At 53.7% G+C, this 25392-nt stretch overlaps 1 protein-coding gene across 2 annotated transcripts in view; it reads right to left on the reverse strand.

The window, feature by feature from the left end:
- TRAPPC10 (trafficking protein particle complex subunit 10) overlaps positions 1-25392 on the reverse strand; it is an 86252-nt gene that overhangs the window by 21264 nt on the left and 39596 nt on the right. For both annotated transcript variants that reach the window (XM_042998840.1, XM_042998839.1), the window contains exons 6-14: positions 24991-25102; positions 22212-22459; positions 9828-9974; positions 9115-9229; positions 8015-8091; positions 7153-7244; positions 5135-5275; positions 4704-4816; positions 257-771 (exon numbers count right to left, since the gene is read on the reverse strand). In XM_042998840.1, coding sequence (XP_042854774.1) covers positions 257-771; positions 4704-4816; positions 5135-5275; positions 7153-7244; positions 8015-8091; positions 9115-9229; positions 9828-9974; positions 22212-22459; positions 24991-25102 — 1560 coding nt within the window. The remainder of the gene's footprint in view (positions 1-256; positions 772-4703; positions 4817-5134; positions 5276-7152; positions 7245-8014; positions 8092-9114; positions 9230-9827; positions 9975-22211; positions 22460-24990; positions 25103-25392) is intronic.

A 25392-nucleotide genomic window follows, 5' to 3' on the forward strand; every position in this document is an offset into this window, starting at 1 on the left:
TCTCTCTCAAAATAAATAAATAAATAAATAAATAAATAAATAAATAAATAAATAAACAAACATTTGTAAAAAATGTATCAACTGCCACAAATCTGTTTAAGTATAAAAGATTTTTTAAAACGTCAGTCTATTTTTCTCTAAGGATACAAACAAAACCCAGGGTAGGGCACAGAGACGCCACACTTCCAACAGCTGGGGCGAGCTCGACACCCTCCCCGACCCGTCTTTAAAGTCAGCTCCCCACCTCGACACGTACCTGCGTCCTGAACGTTATCCTATTGGCCCCCGGTTCCAGAGTCACTCCGCTACATTTCAGCACGTGGGCCCCGTCCTCCAGAGCCACACCGGAGGACGTTTCTAGGGAAGTGCTGCTCTCCTGCCTCCTCAGGAGCATGTGAACATTCTTGCATATAATCCCCGTTGTGCTCAAGGAATTGTCCGAAGGACTTCTCTCAAACATCTCATACAACTCCAGCGCGGGTAAGTTGTTCTGGGGCACGGGGAGAGGCGAGGTCTCTGTCGGAAAGTTAATGGTCCCATTGGACGTCTTGTGCTTGGTCAGCCACTCGGCGGTCTTGCGGTAGTTGTTTTTCTCGATGCTGAAGTGGACGTTGATGGCGACCTGCTCCACGTGGACGGGCATGGGCATCTGGCTGCACAAGGTGATCTCCACGGACAGAACCCCCCCGACGTGGACCACGGCGTTGGAAGGGGTAAAATGGAGGTCTCTCAGTTGTGCAAAACAGTGCAGAGGGAGTACTATTTTCTGACCTGTAAACGCACATTACCACGAGTTAGTCCCCAGGTGTCACCTTGGCTTGCCTGCAGGCGGCGGGGCCTCGGTCGCTACCGGGCACGAGAAGCAGGAAGCGACGCTATTCAAAGGGGACGGCGGAAACCCCCCGGCCCCGCGCCGTCTTCGCACAGCTAAACGAGGTATTTGGTCAAAAGGGAAGCATAAACACATGCCCAGATAACTCCTGGAAGTCATAAAATGTGAACAAATTAAGGTCTGTAAGCTCTGTTTTGGCAAACCTAAGAGAAAACCAGGTCAATTAAGCCCTGAATTTCAAAACAGTATTTATAAATAGTCCAATTATTAGAATTGTTTCAAAGAACTCCACCGCTTTCCCACCTAAAGAAATTCTCAGGTAAAGACGCCACGTTCCCCCCATATATCCGGAAATAAACCCAGGCGCCTGCCAGCCTACGAAACCAGCCAGTGGGGAGCCCTGTGTCCTGGACCCCCAGAGGGCAGCGAGGCCACAGCCTCCCAGTTACTAAGCGGGAGAACCCACTGTACTCTCTGGCCTTCTTTCTGGTTTGTCACAAAATGTACAAGGCTGCCAGACTGGTAAGTTTATTAAACACTAATCAACTCAAGGAAAGACTTGCGGAGATTAATGTTCTAAAAGCACTTGAGGGGCGGCGTGGGTGGCTCAGTCGGCCGAGTGTCTGGCTCTGAATTTTGGCTCAGGTCACGATCTCCCGGAACATGGGCTCCAGCCCCACGTCGGGCTCCACGCTGACAGCACAGCACGGATCCTGCTTAGGATTCTCTCTTCCTCTCTCTCTGCCCCTCCCCAGCTCTCATACATGTGCTCTCTCTCTCCCTTTTAACTATAAATTATAAATAAATAAACTTTAATTAAAAGGAAGGAAGGAAAGAAGGAAAGGAAGCACAAGCGGTCAATCGTAGACTATCTTAGTCCTACAGAGACGTCGTCAAGGAATGCTGGCAGGAGGCGTGCCTGTGCAGTCTCACATACGTGTCACATAAAGCAGACGTGGCACATGGCTCTGCCAATGACCATTTGGGGCACATTAAAGAATCTAAAAGGGGTGCCTGGGCGGCTCAGTCGGTTAAGCGTGGGACTTCAGCTCAGGTCATGATCTCACGGCTCGTGGGTTCAAGCCCCGCGTCGGTCTCTGTGCTGACAGCTCGGAGCCTGGAGCCTGCTTCGGATTCTGTGTCTCCCTCTCTCTCTGCCCCTCCCCTGTTCATGCTCTGTCTCTCTCTGTCTCAAAAATAAATAAACGTTAAAAAAAATTTTTTTTAAAAAAGAATCTAAAAAAACACAAACAAACCAATGCCATGTTGCTCCTGAGAAACCATCCAGATAGCTCAATTTGAGTGAAATGCACCCCAGCAATCAACAACCGTATATCTACCTACCTGAAGCCAAAATCTTTGGAAACACTGGCTTTCAAGTACTTAAAAACTGCTATAGACTGCACTGTGGTCAACCCCATCCTCTTTTTTAAGTTTATTTACTTTGAGAGTGAGAGAGAGAGAGACAGAGTGCATGCACACGAGCGGGGAAGGAGCAGAGAGAGAGGGAGAGAGAATCCGTGCTGTCAGTGAGAGCCTGACATGGGGCTCAATCCCACAAACTGTGAGATCGTGACCTGAGCTCAAGAGTCAGAAGCTTAACTGACTGAGCCCTCAAGGGGTCCCACTGTGGTCCCCCTTTTTAAGTGGAAGTCCTAGCCCCCAGTACAATGGTATGTGGACATGGGCCCTTTAGGAGATGATGAGGTTTGGATGAGGTCATGAAGCGTTAGTGTCTTTATCAGGAGACGGTAGAGCGAGCGCTCCCCCTCCCTCGCCCTCCCCCCCACCCCTCTCCGCCCTGCCCCTCCCACCCCACTTCTGTCTCTCCTGTTGCCACGTAAAGACACGTCAGGAAGACAAGCCTCATCAGAAACCAACCTTGCTGGCACCCTGACCTTGGACGTCCAGCCTCCAGAACTGCAAGAAACAATGTCTGTTGTTTGAGCATCTGGTGTGAGGCATTTTGCTATGGCAGTCTAAGTGGACTAAGGCAGTAACTATCTTAGATGAGCACTCTTCTTGAAAAACTAAACACGAGGAGCTAAATGTTACAATAAATTTAACCTCACCACACAGCACCGCTTACGAAATGGATCTGCCGAATCTCTGGCCTAAATCTAAGCCTTACAGACCTACCTTCCTAGGTGATGCTCCCTTGAGCAAACACTCAACAAATTCCACAAGGTGGGGAGCCTGTGACACAATGGGCTCGATGCCTTTAAAAGGTCAGCATCTTACAGCCCAGATGTCACACAGTGGACAAAGGGATAAACAGAGTGCGGTCCATCCATACGAGGACTACTTTCGGCCACGAAAAGGAAGGAAGCACCGACACGGGCTGCGACATGGATGAGTGCTAAAAACGTGACGCGTGGGGACATGAGCTAGTCACAAAGGACCACGTGAGGTTGCTCCATTTACGTGAAATACTCAGAATGGGCATCTACAGAGACAGAAAGTGGATCAGTGGCTGCCAGGGGTGCGGGTAGGAGGAAGGCTGGGAGAAAGAAGTATGAGGCTTCTTTTGGGGGAGACAAAAACGTTCTAGAATTCACTGTATGGAGATGGCCGTGCGTGTCTATGAATGTTCTACAAGCCACTGAATTGTACACTGCAAATGGGTGAGCTGTATCTCAATAAAGCTAGTATATTAAAAACAGCATATTAAAAAAAGGAAAAGAGATGGGAAGAACTGTTCTAAATTAAAAAAGAAGCAAGGCATCTGGCGGCTCAGTTGGTTGAGCATCCAACTCGCTTTTGGCTCAGGTCACGCGCTCACAGTTGCGAGATCAAGCCCGTGTTGGGCTCTGCACGGACAGCGCGGAGCCCTTGAGATTCTCTCTCCCTCTGTCCCTCTCCCTGCTGACGCTTTCTCTCTCAAAAAATAAAAAACTAAAAAGTAATTAAAAGAGAAGTGAGATATAACAATCAAATGCAATGTGTGATCCCTGACTGGACTCTACTAAAAATACTTTATAAAAACATTTCTTTTGCACCATCGAGGAAGATTTGAATATAGACCACTTAGCAGCTGAAGTCAGAACCTTGCTCTTTGGGTGGCTGGGGGGCACCCTTGATTTCAGAAGGCCACGCTAAGCAGTTTCAGGGTGAAGTGTGTCATGTGGTCTGGAGTCACTGCCAAGTTCAGCAGAAAGAAAGATACAGACACATGTTTGCCACACGGCAAAAGTTAACAGCTGCTGAATCTAGGTGGGTAGCCTGTGTTATATACTGTGTTATTTTTTTACTTTCCCACAGTATTTGAAAGTTTTCACAAGGAGAAGTTTTAAAAGCGAATCTGACCAGGGCTGTCTGTCAGCTGGTCAAGTTGAGTGTCTGTCAGAAAGAAATGAGACAAATACCACATGATTTCACTCATATGTGGAATTTAAGAAACAGAACAGGGCCACCTGGGTGGCTCAGTCGGTTATGCGTCTGACTCTTGATCTCGGCTCAGGTCACGATCTCACGGTTCGTGGGTTCGAGTCCCGCCATCGGGCTCTGTGCTGACAGCACGGAGCCTGCTTGGGCTTCTCTCTCCCCCTCTCTCTCTGCCTCTTCCCTGCTCGTGCTCTCTCTCTCTCTCAAAATAAAAAGGAGAAAACAAAACGAACGAACGGAAAAGAGACAAAGACCTCTTAAATACAGAACACACTGGTGGTCGCCAGAAGGGAGGCGGGAGGGGCGGGGAAGAAGAGCACACTTGTCGTGACGAGCACGGAGCGCGCAGACAACCGCTGAATCGCCACGCCCACACCCGAAACAACTAGAACGCCGTGCGCCAACTCTGCTTCAGCACGAAGCGGGTTTTCAAAAGTGAGGTTCTTCAAAGCATCCCCCGCCCCTCCCCGCAAAGAGCGGGTCTGACCTGGGCTGTCCGTCTGTCGGCTGGCAAAGCTGAGTATCTCCCGGCAGAAGTGCTTCCGTTCGTCCTCAGTCAGGTGGTGATCGCTGGCCAAAAGGCTACTGGTCTGAAGGTAGCTGGAGGAGAGTCAAGGATCTGAGAAGAGGCCCCACTCCCCCAGCGGCACCGGCACCAGAGGCTCCCGGTCCCCAGAGCCTCCGCGTGCAGCCCCGCACGGAGTCTCCTCGGGGCCTACGTTATCAGGAGCTCCAGGACAGACGTGAGACGTGCCGACTAGGCCCCTAACTTACAGGCGGCCCGGTCCGTGAGCACGAGGCGGGCTTCTCCTCTCTTCGCCGTTGGGTGTCTGCCAAACACTCACCGTGGGCCCCGCTGCTCGTACGGACAGAAAGCAAGTCTCCTATTTCGCGGGGAATATTAAACCCAAAGGATACTTTTCGGTCTGTCCAAGGTGTTTCTGACACTCGGCGAGTTGCTTCCTCGTGTGAGTGATGGGCAGCGCCCAGCCCTCAGCCAGGTAGTTCTTCAGTGCTCCCTGAAGGTACACTTCCGCCTTCTGCGGAGACTTTTTCCTCCTTGCAAACCAACACACAGAAGCTTTCGTCATGGTTCGTGACAATCCCGCCCTGCCCGCCGCCCCCTGCACCGACCCTGTGCCGTCTGAGTCCCTCTCTGGCGCTCCCCACGGGAGCAGGACGCGTGGGAAGGCCAAGGGCGAGGCGAGGCGAGGTGAAGGACTCATCCACGGGGACGCGGCCGGTTGGTCAGGAAGCGCTGACGCCCGCGTCCACCCGCGTCGGTGCCACAGCACCTGCTAAAGTCGGGCACACGCAGAAGCGGTCCGTACAGCCCGACTGAGAGGGAGCTCGGATCGGCTCTGAAACTCGGGCAAACGGCCCTCGCCAGGCCTCAGAGATTTACAGAGAACCCGGAAGAATTTAAATAGCAACACACATCGCCCAAGAGGATCTTCCAGTCCCAGTTTAAACCTTCAAGATGTTTAGAGTAAAACAGGGCACAACTGAGGAGAGCTTGCCAAAGCCTCGGTGACGACACGGACCCCCCGTCCTTCCCTGGAGGGTCCGGGCTCTCCTGAGCTCGCTAGACAAAGGCCAGCGCGGAACAAGCACTCGTCCGCTCTAGGCACCCTTGGGAGACCTTCCAGTGTTGACTAGCCTACTCTTGAAGAAGTAAGGTTCTCAAATTCTCAAATCACATAAATTTGCAAGCTATCAAATGACGCACGTCGGTATTCCTACGTCCCCGTGTTTCAAAGGGGTCAGAACCTTTAATACTTCTTCAGTTACTATCTCTAGCCAAAGATTCTCATGTTCTAGAGCAGGCAGTCTACAGGCCAGTGCCCAGCCCCCGGACACGGAGGCCAGCGGCCCCCCAGCAAGTCTGCGGCAAGCGGGGGCCGGGAGCCGAGCCTCTGGGCAGACCAGCGCCAGCCCGCTGGAGCTCCCGGCCTCGCCAGAACCAGTGTCCGGGGGGGGCTCGGCTCACAGCATCCGAGGGGGCGGCCTCTTCGCTCCAACTAAAAACTCACTCCTCAGATTTACTAGATGGAGGCTCAGGAGTGCCACACTCTAGCCCTGTCCTCAGGTGTGTGACTGGCTGGCGGCTACGAGCGCGTGTGGAAAACTAGGAAGTTCCCTCAGACGACTTACGAAGCCCTCTGCGGCCACTTTAATCAGTGAAAGTAAATTGTCTTTTCTGGTTTCGGCTACTAAAATTACTTTATTAATGACAGATTTCAAGATAGCGTCTCAAACACACATTTAAGCAAACGTAACCATCTTTTCCCTTATGATTTACATCCCTTTCCAGGGCTCTGAAATAGCGAGCACACCGCCAGCTCCTCGATGGGCCGATTTCATCAGCCATGTGAGAAATACGCGGAGTCTTTTCGACTCCAAAGCTGGCGCTGGTCTGCACCAGGCACACCGCCCCTCAACCCGCCACGAGCACCCCACTCTCCTGGACGTTGACATCACTGACCTCGAGGCTTTCCATCTTCCAGAAGACAACTGATGTAACTAGGGAAAATGCTATATAACAAAATACTTACGAATCGGTATCCCAGTTTATGCCACTGGATACAGATTTGTAACCATTTCCTCATAATTCTTTCCTTAAGTAAAATTATTACATACCGTAGATGTTATGTATACCACCTGCGTATATAGTTACGTTACGCTAATTTAACTAAAGAAACACAAAGATCGCAGAGCGATCACAAAGAAACACAGATATTAAGAGTAACAAGCTGAGAAATCTCTCCATTTGGTTTTTAGAAGAAATAGAAAAAAACACCTGATAACGATTGGCTGACATATTCTACATTTTTCATTCTACACATTTATGTACACTTCGTATTAACCCCATACCTGACATTCTTAGTACATGTCTGAAACGTCTGAAACTCAAAGAAAATTTCAAATTCAATTACATGTAAAACTCTGCCAGGTCCTTCCCAACAAACTTAGCAGACCGGAGCCTTCCGATGCTCGTGTGCATTTCGATGGCCGCGTGGGACAGATCCTGCGGGAAAGCGGAAATCCGCGTGAGCCCGTAGTTGATCACCAGGCAACCCCACACGTATCTACCCAGCACTGAAGCGAAAGACTTCGTTGTTAACAACATCATTGTTTATGTCTATTTTTGTGCTGAGTTTTTACGTAATGTGTGATTTATGCAAAGTCATTAACTTGTACATAAATTATGAAGCCTAATGATAAAAGAAATAGGAACTCAGCAGGCATAGAGTATTTAACTTCTCAAAGTACTTTCCATATGGGGTAACATTTTTAGTATTTTTCTCACTTTCTGGACAATAGGGACAAAAACCCTCTATCAAATGCTCCCACGTTACCTGCAAGTCAGGAGTCCGGCTGGCCCACCGAGTTCCTACCTACACTGCGCTTCCTACGGTCTCTCTAAGTCGAAATCTTTTAAAATGAAGCACAATAGGTTTGTTCAAGTCTACCGTATTTTCTGGTATGCACAAAACCATTCATTGGCCTTTCTTACAATTTCTATTGCATTGAACGCGCAGTATCACTCTGAACAAAATTATAAACATCCAAAGATGCTTTTATGCCTAATTATGGCACCAGGGATACCGATGCACATTTAACGAACAGCAACTATCCTGGGTGTCACCCGTAGTTCCCTAGGCACCCACCAAGAAGTGGAAAAGGCCCACAAGGAGGAGGTCCCGAACACTATCCCATTCTCAGCCCCACGGTCAACAGAGCCTTCTGGAGACAGCCTTGGGCCGTGGGTAGACAGGTATCACTTGTAATACTTACTAAGTAGTGTTTTTCAAAAGCTTCTACTGATGATAATGCTTCCTTGAGCTTCTTATAAGGACTCTGAGCTGTGTTGGCTTAAAAAGAAACGAGAGTCCTTATTTACCCTCAGTCCTTTTCCATCCTTATTCATCCATACCTGTGTGTAAGAATTCTGAGTGATTCTGAGCCTGGCAGTTCTAACTAACCAACCCGCATTGTCCCGAGCGCTCAAGGCCTCCCGCCCAGTCTGCGCCCGGCCACCCTGACCCCAGCAGGCCATCCTCTGCACACACGGGGTGACCGTCAGTCACTTACGCAGAAGCCGCTTGCGTTTCTACGCACCTCCTCAGACCCGTCATGAGTCTACAATCACCCTCAAGTGCCACGGGGACAGGCACTCACCTGCACCTGCTGCCTGGGGACCCACAAACAGCCGTGCCCCCCAGAACTCCATCCCTACTTCCGTGCTCGTCCAAGCAATACAGTCACGAAATAGTCTGAAACCCTTCACGTGCTGTTTCATTCCTGACTGAGACCAGAGTTTTTAATCACATCGCTTCCACAACGATCGGAAGTGGTCTCGCCCGAGTGGTCACCACGGAATGTGAACACCGCACGGCCCGCCGGGTACTTTCGGTGTGCCCGCGGGCCAGACCTCAGCAAGGCTTCGGCTAAGTCACACTCTTCCGTCTCAGTTCACACCTCCAAGAATCGGGAAGGCTCCTTTCAAAGGGCCTCATGACCTAGGAGTAGTTTACTGAGTAAAAGGATTTCTCTGGCCATACCGTTAGGAAACTAGGTCCCCTGTTAATTCAGAGGGAGACTGGTGCATTTTGACTCTACACAGGCTGTAAAAAGTCACGATCCGCTCATTCGAGCCTGTGAGAGACTCAGAAACGTTTTTTAAAATCCTTCCAATTTCTTACGCTATCTCCAACATTTCTTTACACTATTAAATGGTAAAATACTCTGTGTATTAATCTGGTCAGCTAACAAGGAGCACAACTTCCCAAATGGGAGCAATTACACTGTTAGAATATGAATAAATGTGGCAAGATGCAAGGGACGTCTTCGTTACTGTCCACTGTGCCAGTGCACAGACACACATCCAAAAGTACCTGTTTCGGGTCGCTCAGCTCCCAAACCTGCCAGAAGATCAACTATCCTGTTGAGGTCCTCTGAGTTAGGTCCTTTTTCCGACACAAGTCCGCACAGATAGCCCAAGGACTTTAGCTGTTGAGATAAACCCACCATTTTCAGTTATTTACAGAAGTGATCAGCAGAGAATTTATGAATTTGAATATACAAATTAAAATCCAACTAAATCCTAGAAGAAATTTAGCCTTCCTATCCAAATAATTCTTATCTGCATACAAAAACGTATCTTACCGGGACCATCTCGGATTCACACCCGTGTGCAAGAATTCCGAGTGATTCCGAGGCTGGCAGTTCTGAGCTTACGCCACTAACCAACCCACACCGTCCTGAGCCTCCCAAGGCCTCCCGCCCAGTCTGCGCCCGGCCACCCTGACGCCAGCAGGCCATCCTCTGCACACACGCGGTGACCGTCAGTCACTTAAGCAGAAGCCACCTGCATTTCTACACACTTCCGGCTTCACGCTTCTTCGTACCCCCTCCCCCAATTCCTGGCGTGGAACATCTTCAGCAGTCAGGGAGCCATCTGGTGCATCCCTGCTACCAGACACGCCCTGAAGGAACCAGAACGGCCCGTGCAGTGACCCAGCGGACGCTTCTCCAAACAGCTGCCTCGGCCCGTCCGCCCCAGGCGCACAGCCCACGAACAACGCCCACATCTGCCTTTGGCAGTTACCTTCTCGGTGGCATAGCTCCATAAGCCCACAGTGTGGGCAATGTTCGAGTCTATCTGTGCCCGGTCACAACAACCTTCTATCCTCTGCAGCACCTCCAGACAGCTCAGGAACACCCAGCAGTCCAGAGCGCCAGGCGGGACAGAGACCTGGAGGGTGTAAGTGTGGCCGTGAGGACAGCGCCCAGGGAAGGCACCGGAACCCCCACGTCCTAGTGCACGCCTTCAAGCAGCGGCCCAAATAACGGGCCGCCATCTGCAAAACTATCAGGGGAGAGAAGGGACGGAACAATAATCCCATCGGCTCGCTTGCGGCGAGGGGAGGGGTGACCTACGTCCAAACACGGTATTTGGTTTTATATTTCCCACGACAGGAGAGACCGGGCAGGGATAGAACGTTCAATATGTTCTGGAAAGATCATTAAGAAAAGAAGCCCACAAAAAGGGTGACTGTCAACACTCACTCTGAGTCTGAAGAGGCCCCATGACAAAGGGCAGAGGCCAGGACCTCAGATGAGCACCGGGCCCCATTTCAGAAAGATCACGCTCCATACGTGAGATGCGAACATCAAGTAGCTGTCAGGTGACACTCGGGAATTATACGACGTGGTAATCTTCTCAGGTGTCATTATGTTTGTTAAAAAGAACTCTTGCTGCCTCGAGATACACAGTGAACGACTACCCACAATTAAAACATGATGTCTAAGATCTGCCTAAAAATAATGCAGAGGAAAGTGGGCAGGGACACGGATGAAACAAGAAAATGGTCGTCTGCTGCAGCTGGGGCCGGGTCACCCAGAAGTTCATCACATTATCCTCTCGACTGTTGTGTGTATTTGAGCCTCTCCGTTAAAGGACCAGTAAGATAAATATTACATTACCGCATACACAAAAAACCATCAACTGCACAGAACCAATTCTGAGATGCACTTTTTCCCACATTTAAGCACCTCTGAAATAGGAATGTGTCTCCCATCGATGGCATCTAACACATACAGTTGACAGGACCGACCGTTTTCTTGGCGGCACTAATGTCATGAGGGATCTTACATCTGGTATCCCAGTTTGCTGAGATGTGTTAATATGAACTATTCAAAAATGGGAACGTCAGAGGTAATTCTACACCAGGTGACGAGGGAAGCTGCTAACGCTGACAAAAAGCCTCCTTCAACACACCCTGAGCACAAATAAAAGGCCCTGGAACCAACTAGAAGGAACCAGGGTGCCGTTTCATGGTCCTGTAAAAGCCAAATTGCCCCGTCTCTGCAAAATGAGATGAACCATTTAGATATCTGAGGAGAAAACCTGGCAGAGACAACGGACCACACGCAGGGACGCGCAGAAGAACTGTCAGCAGGACACAGCCCGGGAGCCTGATGGGGCACGTCCCTCCCTCCCCAGTCAAACCGGGGTGGGCTCTCAGTCAGCTGACTCGGCTCGGCGGGCCCTCCTGCGAACTAGGTGCCACACGTCCCGGGTACTGTCACCTTCCAAGACCCTGCGACCACAGGCAGCCGTTCTGTGGAAACTTCTGCTGAACGCCACCTCTCCTCGGGCACACACTGGTTACTTGCCCGCGAGAATAAAGGGCACGTATCAAGGCTGCACACCGTGCTTCTGATTCGGACGAACCCAGAGAGGGAGAGGGAAACCCCAGTCGTCACAGCAGGCGGCTGCCGCAGGGAAGAGCACAGGGAGAGAGCCTTGGGAGGGGAGCACCTGAAGGGACCATGGCGGGGAGCACTGAGAGGGGCTGCTAAAGAGGGCAATGACAGGGCCGTGTGGGGGGAGCACCGGGAGGGGCTGCAGGGAGGAGCCCTCGGGGAGACCATGGCAGGGACCACAGTGAGGGGTGCAGGGGGGAGCTCTGAGAGAGAACACGTGGGCAGGGGAGCACCGAGAAGGGCTGCAGGAGAGCAGGGGGAGCACTAGGAGGGGCCATGGGGCAATGGACACTGAGAAGGGCCAGGTGTGGGCTGGCAGGTTTCCGGGATCAGAGCACTTGCTGGGAGGAGCGAAAGTGGCCAAGAACCTGAGAGTGAGGCACCCAGAGGGCACCCGTGTGCACGTGCAGACCCTAAAGAGGCACACGCTGCGATATGAAGGTTTTAGTTCATGGAAAGACCGTGGACTAGGTATGTTCCTGGCATCTTTCTTTTCTGCAAGGAGCGAGCACCGCCCTCTGGAAAGCAGTGTGTAAGAGAAAGCAGCAGGGGCAGTGAGCGGCAGCTTTTCTGGGGGTAAAGAGAGCAGCACTCGTGGCAGCCATCGGCCGCTGCTGGAGCTCCGACTTGCGCCGCGGCGGAGGCCAGAGCCAGCAGAGCGACCCGGCCGGCAGGTGCCGCACAGGAACCAAGGGGAGGCGCTCTACTACCCAGACCCGGCGCTTGTTCCGGGACCGGAACGGGTGCCCCCCAGCCGGCCCCTCCCTGGCTCCCGCAGGTCCGCTCGGTAACCTCAGCGCTCTCACTGGCTCCCTTCGCAGAGGCGACCGCAGCTCCTGGCACTTCCCGGCACACGCCCTCTTCCGTGGAAGCTCCTCCTGGGGGACACGTGCGCGTTAATCGGCACGGCCCGCGGCACCTCACAGCGCCCCCTGATCTCGGGCTTCGAGGTGCACCGGCCTCTCGCCCTGCTTCTTACGTGTGTCCGTCCGTCTTGGCTCCCAAGCAAATCCCAACTAAACACCCCAAAGGGACCAGCGACCCTCTGCATGCTTCTCAACACATCTCCGGGCCTGACAGAGCCGGGCTCCGGCAGCCAGGACTTCAGAAGTGGCTCATCTAAGACTTCCAGAAACACTCGTGAAACAAACTTTGCTTAAAATATAACCGTAGCCATACTTTCCTCATTGCTTTAAAAAACTAAGTTACGAACACATACGGGGAGATGTGTGAAGGATACAAATCCTAAGTTTAGAGCTCCGTGAAGTTGTACAAATATAAGCAGCACTCAAATCGAGAACTGACCACTTGGTTTTCCTTAGAAGGTCCCCTCGAGGCCCCCTTCCCGGTCAGCACCCACCCCAAGAGGAACCCCTTTCCGTCCTCTGTCGCCACCGGCGACTTCTGCCCGATTGCTGCCCTTCCCATGAGCGGAATCACATGGAACGGACGGGACAGTGCAATCCCACCTTGCCAGGCTTGTCAGAGGCCTGTTCCTACCGCTGGGCCGTACGCCTTCCTACGGATCCGCCACAACGTATGCGTCCATCCGCCCGTCCGCAGGCCTTGGGGTGGTTTCCGGGGTTCGGCTACCATGGGTAAAACTCTTGGTAGTGCTGCCCGCCTCTCTAGGGGAGCAGCCTTCTCAGACTCGGGAGACCCCCAGCCCCCGGAACCAATCCACACGGGAGGAGGTGAGCAGCATTAGGTGCCCCTCTCCTGCAGGGATCCCTGCGGCATCAGGGCAAGGAGGAGAGATCGACACTGGGTCTCTCGGGATGCTCACGGCCCACGGGAGCCACGGTCTCTGGTAACAGCTGCACGGGTACGGCAAGGGGCGGTTACGAGAGCCGCCGTCAAGGGGGGCTGAGAACACGGGCTCCCCACCAGACGTCTGTCACCTCCCGGTCCAGGCGACTGGTGACCCGGTCCTAAGCCAGGCTGTCTGGAACACAACCGCACCGGCTCCATCCATTTCCAGGGAGCCCAAGCCAGGACGTCAGCCAAGGTCAGACCCTCCTGCCAGTTCACAAGCTCCTACTGTCTTTCGGCGGGACTCATTTTTCTTGGCACGTACCTAGGAATCTGGGATTGCTGACTCCGCGGACAGGCGCGGGTCGCAGCTTGAGCAGACAGTGACAAAAAGTTTTCCAAAGCGGCCGCACACATTTGCACTTGTATCAGCACGTGTGAGTTCCGATGTTTGTCTGGTGTCGTCAGTCTTTTCTAAACGTTCTTTCCGTCCGCTGTGGTACAGCTTGAGAATTGTTGCAAAGTCCCACGAACTCTGGGAAAGAGGGCTTGTTTACAGCCACGGCAGCACCTCTCCACGAGATCCAGCTCTAAACCCACTCAAACAACCCCGCTCGCCTCTGCAGGCCGGTCTGGGTGTGGCGGCCCCTGCGGGACACACGTGCGTCAACAAACACTCGAGTGTGCCACAGGACTCACCCAGGTGGCGACAGCCCCCCGAGACCCACAGCCCCCCAACCCCACGCCACCCAAACCCAGCAAAGATGAGCCCCTCCTCTGCTGAAGGCGAGCCTGCCACAGCTCTGTGTGTCGCTTGGAACCGGGCGGCGGGCTCAGCAGCTCTTGACAAGGATGGAACAAGAAGGATGCTGACCACCTGTCCACAGACTTCTGGGCCTTCTGGAGAACCTCTTTTGTAAACGACAGACTTTTAAAACTGATTTCTTAATACAGGTGTCACCCACTATCCGCAGGCACAGCGTTCCCATGAGGCCTTCGGCAAGTCCTAAACGGCATAAAGTGAACACGCGGTTACCCCTAATTTACGTGGAAAAGTTTCCGAGCGTTTCCAGACCCCAAAACCACCTCTTAGGCTCTTCTGCTCCCCGGGACCCGTTTCGCTAACGTGCACAAAATCGGTCGCGATCAAGCCCGGCGCTCAGGGACACGGCTCGGAGCTGAGGCGGCCGGAGGCTGCGGAGCTGCGTGCAGGTCCCGGGGCCGCGCAGGTGCACGCCGCCTCGGCTACGGCCCCTGCAGAACAGACTGGACGCTTCTCAGGTTTTCTTCCCTAAAAGCAGGAAGCCTCTCCGAGACTTCTCCTGGTCAGTGAGAACAGGTACCAAGAGAAGCCCTTTGTAAAGCAAACTTGGGAAAATCGGGGATACCGGTGTTTCTTCTTTAGTTTCCTAAAGCCCCCCCTTTCCTTGTACCGCTGTTATTGCTAACCCAAGAGCTGTTTTACCATTTTCTAAGCCTCAAGTTAAAGGCATTCTTTTTATTCTTGTTAAACTTACATTTTTTCTAAGACCAAACACTAAAAACATAGCATCCTAAGCACCCCAGCGTGCCCACCCCCTGCTGGAGAATCACACGCGCAGTGCCCCCCACCACCAGCCCCCCTCCAGCCCCGCCGGATGCCATCCCCTTTGCACACCCATCCCTGGTTAGACGCTTCACAACAGACTGCTTTTGCTTAATTTGAACGTTGTACACACGGATTTAAAACGTACATATTCCTCCGCGTGTGACTTGTTTCGCTCCCATGTCCAAGTCCATCTGTTTTCGCTGCTGTCTGCTAGTCACTGCCCACACAGACCACGACTGTGTCCCTTGTACGTGACGGACATCCGGGTGACTTCGTTTCCGGCAATTCCGAATCCCGCTGCCACGAGCATTTCTGCGCTCATCTCCTGGGGCACGCACGTCCGTGTGTCCGTGCGTCCGTGTGTGTGCAGACGCCGGGGCGGCCGGCTGGGTCCCGGGGTGCGTGTGTGTTTCGCCCCGGCGGGCACTGCCGCACAGCACAGCTCTCCCCAGGGAGGCACCGGGTCCCACCCGGCCACGTGTGGGCATCTCTCTGCCACCAGTCTGCTTTCACTGTGATGAAGGAGATGAAGTACCTCTCCGTATGCTTTTCGGCCATTTGGGTATCTTCTTCGGCCTGTTTTTCTACTGATCTGTCAGTCTTTTTTCGCTGATTTGCAGGGGCTCTACATCCGGGCCAGAGCCGGTCCTGACCGCATAACCCGTGGGGTTCAACTCCGCGGCCTCTTCACTCGCTTGATGCTGGGCGTTCACACGCACGTAGAAGAGAAGTTGTGATCTCCGTGTAGTCCGGCCTGTCACTCTGCAGTCCTGGGTAAGAAATACCTGCCGGCCTCCAGGCCATGGAGACGTTCTCCCATGCTATCTTCCAGAAGCTCCCCTGTTTCACCTTTCGTGCTTAGACCAAAACTCCACCTGGGATTCCTTGTGTGAGGTATGAGATCAAGATTTATCTCCACATGTGTTTAGTAGACACACAGAATAACTTTTCTTGAATCCATTTATTTAAAATATACCCCAGGGGCGCCTGGGTGGCTCAGTCGGTGAAGCGTCTGGCTTCGGCTTAGATCGTGATCTCACGGTTCTTGAGTTGAGCCCCACGCAGGCCTCCACACTGACAGCTCAGAGCCTGGAGCCTGCTTTGGATTCTGTGTCTCCCTCTCTCTCTGCCCCTCCTCCACTCACACAGTCTCTCTCTCTCTCTCAAAAATAAACATAAATAAACAAATAAAATGTGCCCCGATGGGATCACCTGGGTGACTCAGTCAGTTAAACGATTCTTGATTTCGGCTCAGGTCATGATCTCACGGTTCGTGGGTTGGAGCCCCGTGTCGGGCTCTGCGCTAAGAGCACGGAGCCTGCTTGAGATTCTCTCTCTCTGCCCCTTTTCCGCTCATGTGCTCGCTCGCTCTCTCTCTCAAAATAAACTCAAAAAAAATTTTTTTTTAAATGTGCCCCAAGTGCTCTAGTTCCGAACCCTGTCCTCCCCACCGGATTACGCCCTCAGTCCCTGGCTCTCCTCCCTGCTCCATCTAATCGCTGGCCTCCCTCTGCCCTCTGCCCCGCCAGGTCCCTCGCCTGCCATGGCTCCGCAGCGACTCCTTACCGGACTGTGGAACAAAGCCCAGGCTTCAGGGTGACCTACAAATACTTCCATCATCTCCTCGAAACCCAGCTTCTAGCACCTCTGCAGCCTTCCCGACAGGGCCTGCCTCGTCCCTTAAGTTCCAGCAAGACTGAGCTGCGTCCGAGTCCCTTCAGTAAAACTTTCTCTGCCTCACACGTGCTCGCATCTGCCGCCACAGGCCACATCCGCCTGGCAAATTCTCCCTCGGGCTACTCCTTCTATTGAAAGCAGGCTCCCAGGGATGGGGTTTGGTCTATCTTGCTCTCTGCTGAAAATGCAGGGCCCAGAACAACGCGTGCCCGGCACAGCCCGGGTGCTCAAGGAGTGCCTGCTGAACGGAAGAGTCCTTTCCGACCCAGCTCGTACAAGGCCACCTCTAGAAATCTTCCCTAGCACACGGCAGGCGCCAGTCCGGTTTGCCGAACTGAACTGAAGCAGCCGTGCAGAGCTGCGGCCTCTGCGGCCTCGACACTCCTCCCGCCCCGACCGCCTGGCGACAGCGATCTCTGATGCTCTGCTCACCTGGCTGGCTCAGTGCCCTCGGGCGCGGGTCTCCCGAGTTCTCCCTCATCTGCGCGCCCGACCCCCCCACCCCGCGTTTACCCTGGTGCCCTGCAGCCATCGACTGATTCCCGAAGGACTCTTGGCAGCCCCTCTTCTCTTTTCCCGAGAGCCACCAACCCTCACTGGTTCTTCCTCGGCAACACCTCCGGCATTCACCTGTCCTCCCGTCCGCTCCTGCTGCTCGGCCAGCTCAGGTCCGCGTGGCTCACGGTCACGCAACAACTCCACCTGTCCACGGAGGGGCCCCGCGGAGCGCCTGGAGCAGGACACGCCCAGCGACCCGGAGCTACACCCCTCAGCTCCACCTCTGCTTCTGGCCTCTGCTGAGCCCGAACCTCGGGGTACCAATCCTAGGGGCCGGCCTGGAAGGCACGCCTTTTCTGTTCCATCCAGTTTAATGTGGAAGCTTCTAGCACACGTGGCCCCCGCTCACAAACTGGCAGACTGGCCACGATTGGCCTCTTGTGCATGGCTCCGGCCAGTCTCTAGACCAGGTCACTCTTCTGGGATCCCGAGCCTTCCTGGCCTACCCTGTGAACATACTCAGAACCGAACCCAACAAAAGACAAATCGGTACTGAGGGGGACACGTTTTTATTTATTTTATTTTTTAATGCATAACTTTTCTTTTAACATTTATTTTTTGAAAGAGAGAGAGAGACAGAGAGAAAAAGCGTGAGCAGGGGAGGGCAGAGAGAGAGGAAGACACAGAATCCGAAGCAGGCTCCAGGCTCTGAGCTGTCAGCATGGAGCCCTGCGTAGGGCTCGAACCTATGTACCCTGAGATCCCGACTTGAGCCAAAACCAGACGCTTCACCGACTGAGCCATCCAGGCGCCCCATGGAGGACACGTTTTTTAAAAAATCATTTGGGCAGTCATTGTAACAAATGTATAACGGCCTTCTAGAAAATATCTTCCTTATATTCTCACTCATAATTTGGTAAACACTAAAATATCTGCACGTTATTACCTTTTTTCTTACCAAAAATGCAGGGAAATAGGAACTGTTCGGTTAACTGAAAAATGGGAGGATCTTTCTGGAAGGCAGTTCTACAATGCACACTAAAAGCTTTAAAAACACGTGTCCTTGAAAGGGCAAGTCTACTTGCATGAATACATCATGTAGAGACAAATGGATGAGAATACACACTGACACAAATTGCAAATAATTCTGAGCAATTCAAATGTTCAAAATAGGACTGATTAAACAACTCCATTTCTCTGTAGACAGAAAGGCCGTAGACCGGAAAGGAAACCTCCTGCCGTCAGGACACGCAGTGACATTTTCTTCTGTATGTTTATCTTTACCTTCCAAATTTACATAGAGAATATATTCAACTTTTGGTAAACGGAGAGAAAATCTTTTTGAATGTTGTCCAAAAAAAAGAGAAACCCTGTGAAAGCGTCATCTGAACTCGCGCAGCACCGGCATACTTTAGGGATGTTCCCTCTCGATCCCTCAGGGCTCACAGGGCAGGCCCAATCCCCAGCCGTACGCATTTTGAACGAGAGCTGGCCCAGGCTCTTCACCGGCACCCGTGATGTGGGACGCCAGGCCCCATGACAGAGGTGGGGGCTTGCTCCCACGGCATCTGGCCACCGCACGGCCTCCGACTCTCAAAGAAGATACTTTACGTCAATGGCTAAAATCAACCAGGCGGTTGTTACGAGGACACGTTTTACAAATCACAAAGGCAAACGTACCAGTGTCTTCTGCTAAAGAAATGTCGTAATTGGAAATGCACACACAGGCTGTGTAACACTCAGGCTTAACAGACTTCACAAAAGCGGCCTGACCCCAAAAGAGCCGCGCACGGGCCCAGCCTGCAAGCTGGTCGGGTCGCCGGCCTCTCCGTCCGCACACGGCACTGTCGCAAGCCCCCCCGGCGGGGGTCAGAGCCACAGCTCCGCACTGGCCACTGACACGGATGCGAGAAACACCCCACCAAAAAGCTATCCCAGACGCCGGGAACGGAGTCTATTTTTTAGAGTAGAATTACATGTACAGAAAACGTAACTGATTTGGGGTCTTTGGGATTTTGAAAGTCTCTACAAAAACTTAAAAGAAATCCTAAGAGTAAACTTTTCTCGGTAAGTGCCAACGGAGAAACTGTTACTCGGGACCTACCAGTGTTCTCCCTCGGCCAAAACCAACCTCCAGAGAGGCTGAGATGACAAGTCGTGTCCGAAGGGCGGCCACACGCAGGCGCTGCGGCTCTGCCCCCTGGATGCGCGCCGCCTCTTGAGGCCTCACCACCCGAATGGCGGCTACGGGCCTGCCTCCACCTCACGGACGGAAGAGGGGAGCCCTGAGGGGTGAGTGAGTCAAGGTCCCCGGCGGGGAGGGGCAGGTGGGGTCCAGGCACAGACAGTCTGGCTCCGGAGCCCCCCCTCCCAGCCTGTGCTAGACTGTCTTCCCCAAAGCCGACCCTCACAAGGACACCTGATGACGAGATTACGGCCAAACTGCCGGGACGGGACAGGGGGCGGAGGGAAGCTCCCAGCGGACAGCTACAAGCGGACGGCTGACCCCACGCGAGAGCGGGTGTCGCGTGAGGACCGCGCAGGCTCGGCCGTGGGGCGAGCGGAGTCGACAAAGGAGGTCGGCAGCTCTGGGCCCCGCGCGGTTCAACCGGCAGGCCACACTTCCGGGGCCCGGCTGCTGCCCGTGGCCCTCGTGCGGCGGGGACGCCGAGGGACGGCCCGGCACGCGGAGAAGAGGGAACGAGAAGGTGGGTCGCTGGCGTGGAGAAAGGGAACGCGGACAGTGGGGTGTGTGTCCCCGCCCCGAATCCAGCTGTGGTCCACGCACAGCAAGCAGGACGCGGCAGAACCGGAGAGGTGCGATGCAGTCAACGTGACCGAAAGCGGGGGGGCCTCCCCCGGAGGAACGGTCGACGATGAAGACCACTTCACTCAGGAAAGAAGGGAGCGGAAACGTGACCGCAAGGGCTGTGAAGTGCACAACACGACACCGAGCAGGTGCCGAGCCCTCGGGGCACCTGCACGGGGAGGACGAGAGCCTGCAGAGTCCTACCGCTTCCGGCTGACTTGCCGACCCCGAGCCAGGAGCGGCTCCGGACACAGCCCATGCCACCTGCTGCTCACGCGCCTCTTTCCAGCCGGAAGGGTGCCCCATTTCCGCGTACCCCTGCCACGGCCAGAAGTATCACGGCGCTCGGGAGACGAGCTGGGGTGGGCGGCAGGGCCACGGAAGAGCGGGCCACCACGCACGTCCCCGTGTAGCCCACTGGCCCCGTCTGGTGCGTCGGGACAAGAAGGGATCCGTGGCGGGATCCACGATCCAGATACCTGGGAGCCGGCATCTGAGGAAACGGTCCCCCCATGCCTACCCTGTGCTGGTGTCCCTGGGCAGGCCTCCCAGATCCGGGGAGCTGTACTTAACGCTTCCGCAGGCTCTCCCGCCCTCCAGCTTCCAGAAGGCGTAAGGACGGGGCCGCAGGGGCCCCGCTCCCTCCCTGCAGGGCCAGCAGCCCTCACCACTCTCCCAGTGTCTCCTCCGCCCCCAGACTGGCTGCCGTGCCGGGACCGGTCAATTTCCTAAGGCGAGAGAAAGCCTCTCGGACAGATTCTTAAATCCTTCGGTTTGTGACAGGCGGGGGACCAGCACTAGAGACTGGCTGCACCACCCTCCGCGGTTTCCCACCCGTGCCCTGTGCCGTAGACAGTGCTTCCTAATAACCCTCCTGGGGTCATCGCTTTGAAGGTACTGAGCGTGAACTGCGTGGCCTCTCCCACACACCCTGCTTTCCCCCCATCCGTAAGGTGACAAAATCTCGGAATCAGGTGAAGTATCTAGGCACACGAACACAGACAGCCCTGTCCAATTAATGAACGGTCACCTCACGGCCCCCTGGTCTGCACGGTCAGATCGGAGAGGCCAAAGCAGATCACCCAAGTCTACGTGGTTAGACGAAGCCAAAAGAGTATCATTTCAAGGTGGAAAATGCTATTTCCCTCATTTGCTCGATTAGGTATCTAGGCAAGAAAAATAATTTGATACAAATTCTTACGTTCCTGAGTTTGTGGCTCAGCTAGGCTAAGCATTTCTCCTTTAGAAATCAACTAAAATAATTTCATTTGGGTAAAAAAAAGATTGTTTAAATTAAGATTATTCAAACTAAGTGTTAAGGCTATTACTTAGCATTCTAGGATACACAGGATCCAAGTCACCGTATAATGAAAGACACTCCACCGTGGTTCGGCTCATGCAGTACAATTATACGCCAGGACCTCTTACAACTGCGGCCCTCGACGCGCTGGCAGGGGTGTGACAGAAAGAACGCGAGTCTGGCGTGGAGGGTCTGATGCTGAGACTCGCTGTGTTACTGGGTAAGTCTAACCATTTCCAGGCCCACTTTCCTCATTTGTAAGATGCAGTTCGAACACTCACTTAGTTCTTAACCGGGGAACGGGGTGGGGTGGGGGGGGTGGGGGTGTCTACGAATCCTCTGAAATTGTGTGCAAGATTCTATATGTGCATGCGTGCCTTTTTCCGGGTAAAGAAACAAAAAAGGTGAGGACCCCCCCCACCCCCCACGAGACCGTCAATAAAGTTCCCTTTACTTCACTGCAACGTGTCTGGGGCCGGGGGCCGGGGGCCGTGGGCGAGCGCAGCGGGCCCGGAGGGAGGCCATCCTTCAAGGCAAACGCCTCACCAGCGACGCACAGCGTCGAGCCTCACTGCCTGGTCTCCCCCACTCACCCGCACGTGCGCACACGCGCTCACGACGTACCCGGCCAAGACTCCGTGCTGCTAACGCACGTGGCACGGCCGGTGTGCGTCCCTCACGGTGCTACCCGTGTGTTCACGAGCAAGACAAAAAGGCGGTTCTGCAGTAAGACGAAGGTCCACCTACAAAACCTAACGCTGCGTGCCCGCCCGGTGAGCTCTCCTTCTCAGGGAAGACCAGCCCGCCCCCTCCGCCCCCCGGCCCTGACCCCCAGAATAAGCCAAAGGCACCTGAAAAGCTTGTATGAAGAAACACCTTGCTTCGGGCCACACGAACTCCACCGCGTTGAGAGCGGAGATGACACTTTTGAGCGGTTAATCCACGTAAAGGGGACCAAACGGTTCGCTACAAATTAAGAACGTTCAGAAACAAAGAGAACTCTTCCGTCAGGCACCGACGGTCCGACGCCTGGTGTCGGGGCTCGGAGTTCCGCGTCTGAACAACGGAGCAGCGGGGAAACGGGGCACGGGGGACTCACCTCCAGGAGCTTCAGCTCCTGCACGCAGCCGTGCAGCAGCTCCAGGGCGCGCTGGGCCACCTCCCACGGCCTCTGCAGGAAGAGGAGCAGGGTGCACTGGCGAGAGAACAGGTAACTGCGCAGGTCCAACAGGGTGGCTTCCTGCCTCTGTATCAACTCCCGCTTCTCCATGTCTATGGGCTTTCGGAGGATCAGTCCGTTCCAGCTCTTCACCGGCTGGCAGAAAAAAGTCAGCCAGTTGGCACCATCTAAACAGACACACATCATGAAAGGCGCTGACGGCACGTTACTTCACCTCGCCGAGGTTCTCGCTCGGGGCTGCGGGACCCCGGGTACCCACGGGCAGCTAAACAACCGGTCGCCCCCTCACCACCGGTCCGCCCCCTCAGCGTTGGCACGGAGCCGGTCTAGAGACGTGCGGACCGGGTAGTGACGGCCCGCGGCCCGCCCGGTACGCGGCAACTGAGGACGGGCGCAAGGCAGCGCGCCCGGGCCACGAGGCACACCGGCGTCCCGCGCCCAGGGGGTCACGAGCAGGTCGGGAGGCAACGGGAGACCGCCGGGCTCGGGGTCAGGGAGGCCCAGGCTCCACGCTCGGCCAGCTCCGGGAGAAGGCTCGAGGCCTGGGCTGGGGCACGCTGTGCCGGCTCCCCTCTGCCCGGGCGCCGAGAGCAGCCGGTTCACGTGACCGTGCTGTCTGTTGGGTCTCCCTCACCCATTTTCACCCGTCCTTAAGCCTCACGCCTGTCTCTAACTCAACCGCGTCAGCTACCTAAATCACGCTCCTAGAGGAAGGACAGGAGGCACAAAGAAGGAGTAGTAGTGGGGGGGCAGAAGGTAAAAATTCTTGCCTGTCAAAACCTTGCGACGAGGCTCCCCAATTCTAACGGACAGCGCCAGACTCAAACACGGTCTTAAAGTAAGCATAAGAGCCCATGATAACTAGTCATTCGATCCATATGGCAAAAATTGAATCTATTCACTCACTCCAAAAGAGAGCCATTTCTTCAGGCTATGTTCCCACCGGGTATGACTCCGTATTGGCACGCTGACGTTAGTAAACATCTCGAGTGCCAACTTACAACAGCATCCTTCACCGACCGGGATTTATAGAGAGCTGTCTAAGTGCACACTCAGGGAGGTGCCCACCCACCCCCCCGGGAGCCTCCACCAGCGGGCCCCTCGGCCGGCCCCCTGCCTAGCGTTCGCCTGGCTGCCTCTCACATTCCACTCGGGCCTCTGTGCCGGTGCCGCCTCCTCAGACGGCCTCCAGGACCACACTGTCCGAGATCACCCAGCGCCTAGCGTCACACTCTGCCCCTTCACCCACAACCCCTCCTGCGGCCCGCGCTCATTACACTGCCTGACGTCAAGTTATTTACTCTCATTATCACACTGTCTGACTTCAAGCTATTTATTTTCCCACCGTAAGTTATTTATGCTTCCCCTTCGTCAACCCCATGAAGGAAGGGGTTTTGTTTTGTTCCCTATTACGTTCAGAACAGCACCTGGTACATACACAGCTCTCAAAAAGCATCCACTAAATCAATGAACAAAAATGAACAGTCTTATCATTGAGCTGCACAACTTGGTCCAGGCTTACTTTCGGATTTTAATTGGTCCCAGATTTACTTTAAAACTAAGAGGGCAAAGAAATTATGTGAAATATGCTGAAAGAGATACGTAAGATATTTAAACACGTACAATATGGATACATAAAATGTAATTTTACCTCTTCTCAAAATTTTTAAATTTAATTAGTAAATATTTTGCTCTGTCTATGCTTACATTTGTGTTTCAGCAAAGTAAGAGATCCAAACCTGAACCTCCCAAACTTGGGTTTGAGAGAGAACCAATGGGTGGCGTTCATCGTTTCTAGAAGAAAGCCAGTGCCCGGGGCTTCAGCGGGCTGTCCCGGTACCTCATCGTCCTACAGGTTTTCTAGCAGACACCGCGGTTCCCTGAAATCACTCCTTTCGTCACACACCGTATCAGGGTTCTCTCAGGACACCCGACAAAGATGTCTGGCACCACACTGTTTGTGGCGGCGGGACTGGGGACAACCCAGATGTCCCACACCGAGGGACAGTCAGATAAACACTGCACGGCATGATGCAGCTGGTGACAGTAACAGCTCAAAACCTCATGTGCTAACTTGGGACGATGCCCGCAGAGGGCTGTCACCAAGCACGACAAGCTACGGACAAACGTCCACGTGATATGATGCCATTTCCAGCAAAGCAAGTTATCAACCAAAAAACAGTGAGAACGATCAACGTTTTTCTCTGTACACGGTCTCGCTGTGCTAATTTTGTACTTCCAAAATAATTCAAGACTTTAAAACGTTAAAAGAGCGGTGAACGCTCATTACGGTGGTGTCGTTTAAAACGCTGCAACGAGCACCCAAATATCACAAAGACAACTTGTCAACACGGTACAGGAGGCCCACTCTTAGGCTAGCACGGAGGCACAGCATCGGAAGCATACCTAGGCAGCTGTAAGTTGTAGAGATGACTCTCTATACCTAGCAAAAATACCTTCTTCTCAAATGCTTTTATTCAAGACTCTTCTAACAATGAAAACGACCAATTCTCAATTCTCATCTCACTTCCTGTTAGAACCACAACAATACATCCTATGTAATTTGCATAAAGCAACCAACGGTGATTTAATTATTGGGGGAACAAATCATGGCTAAATAATGGCAGCCTGCAGGCTACTTAAAAGTGAGGAAAACTATGCTGAGACCCGGGTCTGCTTCCACAAGTTCACTACTCACCCCCAGCACCAAAGTTGACGACGTACTGAGAAAACAGGGCGTCCAGTTCATCATACTGTACGAGGGCATCTTCGAACTGCTGCAGCATCTCAAACACAAAGGCCAGTTCCTCCTGGTGATCCAAACAAAAGTTTTTAAAGAAGCAAACGTGTCAGTCGACTTTTTGAAACAACGTGTAGCCAGTAAAGATTACAACGGAGAAAAGCCTGCGGCACCAAGAGTGACGCTCAGGCAGGGCGCGCCCAGGGGGTCAGTCCGTGGAGCCGCCGACTCTCGTTTTCAGCTGAGGTCATGATCTCATGGCCGTGGGTCCGAGTCCCAAGTCGGGCTCCAAGCTGACAGCACGAGGCCCCCGCAGGACTACACCGGCCCGAGAATCAACCACTTCTCCCAGAAGCCCCG

Source organism: Panthera tigris, chromosome C2, assembly GCF_018350195.1.
Source record: "Panthera tigris isolate Pti1 chromosome C2, P.tigris_Pti1_mat1.1, whole genome shotgun sequence".
NCBI lineage: Eukaryota > Metazoa > Chordata > Mammalia > Carnivora > Felidae > Panthera > Panthera tigris.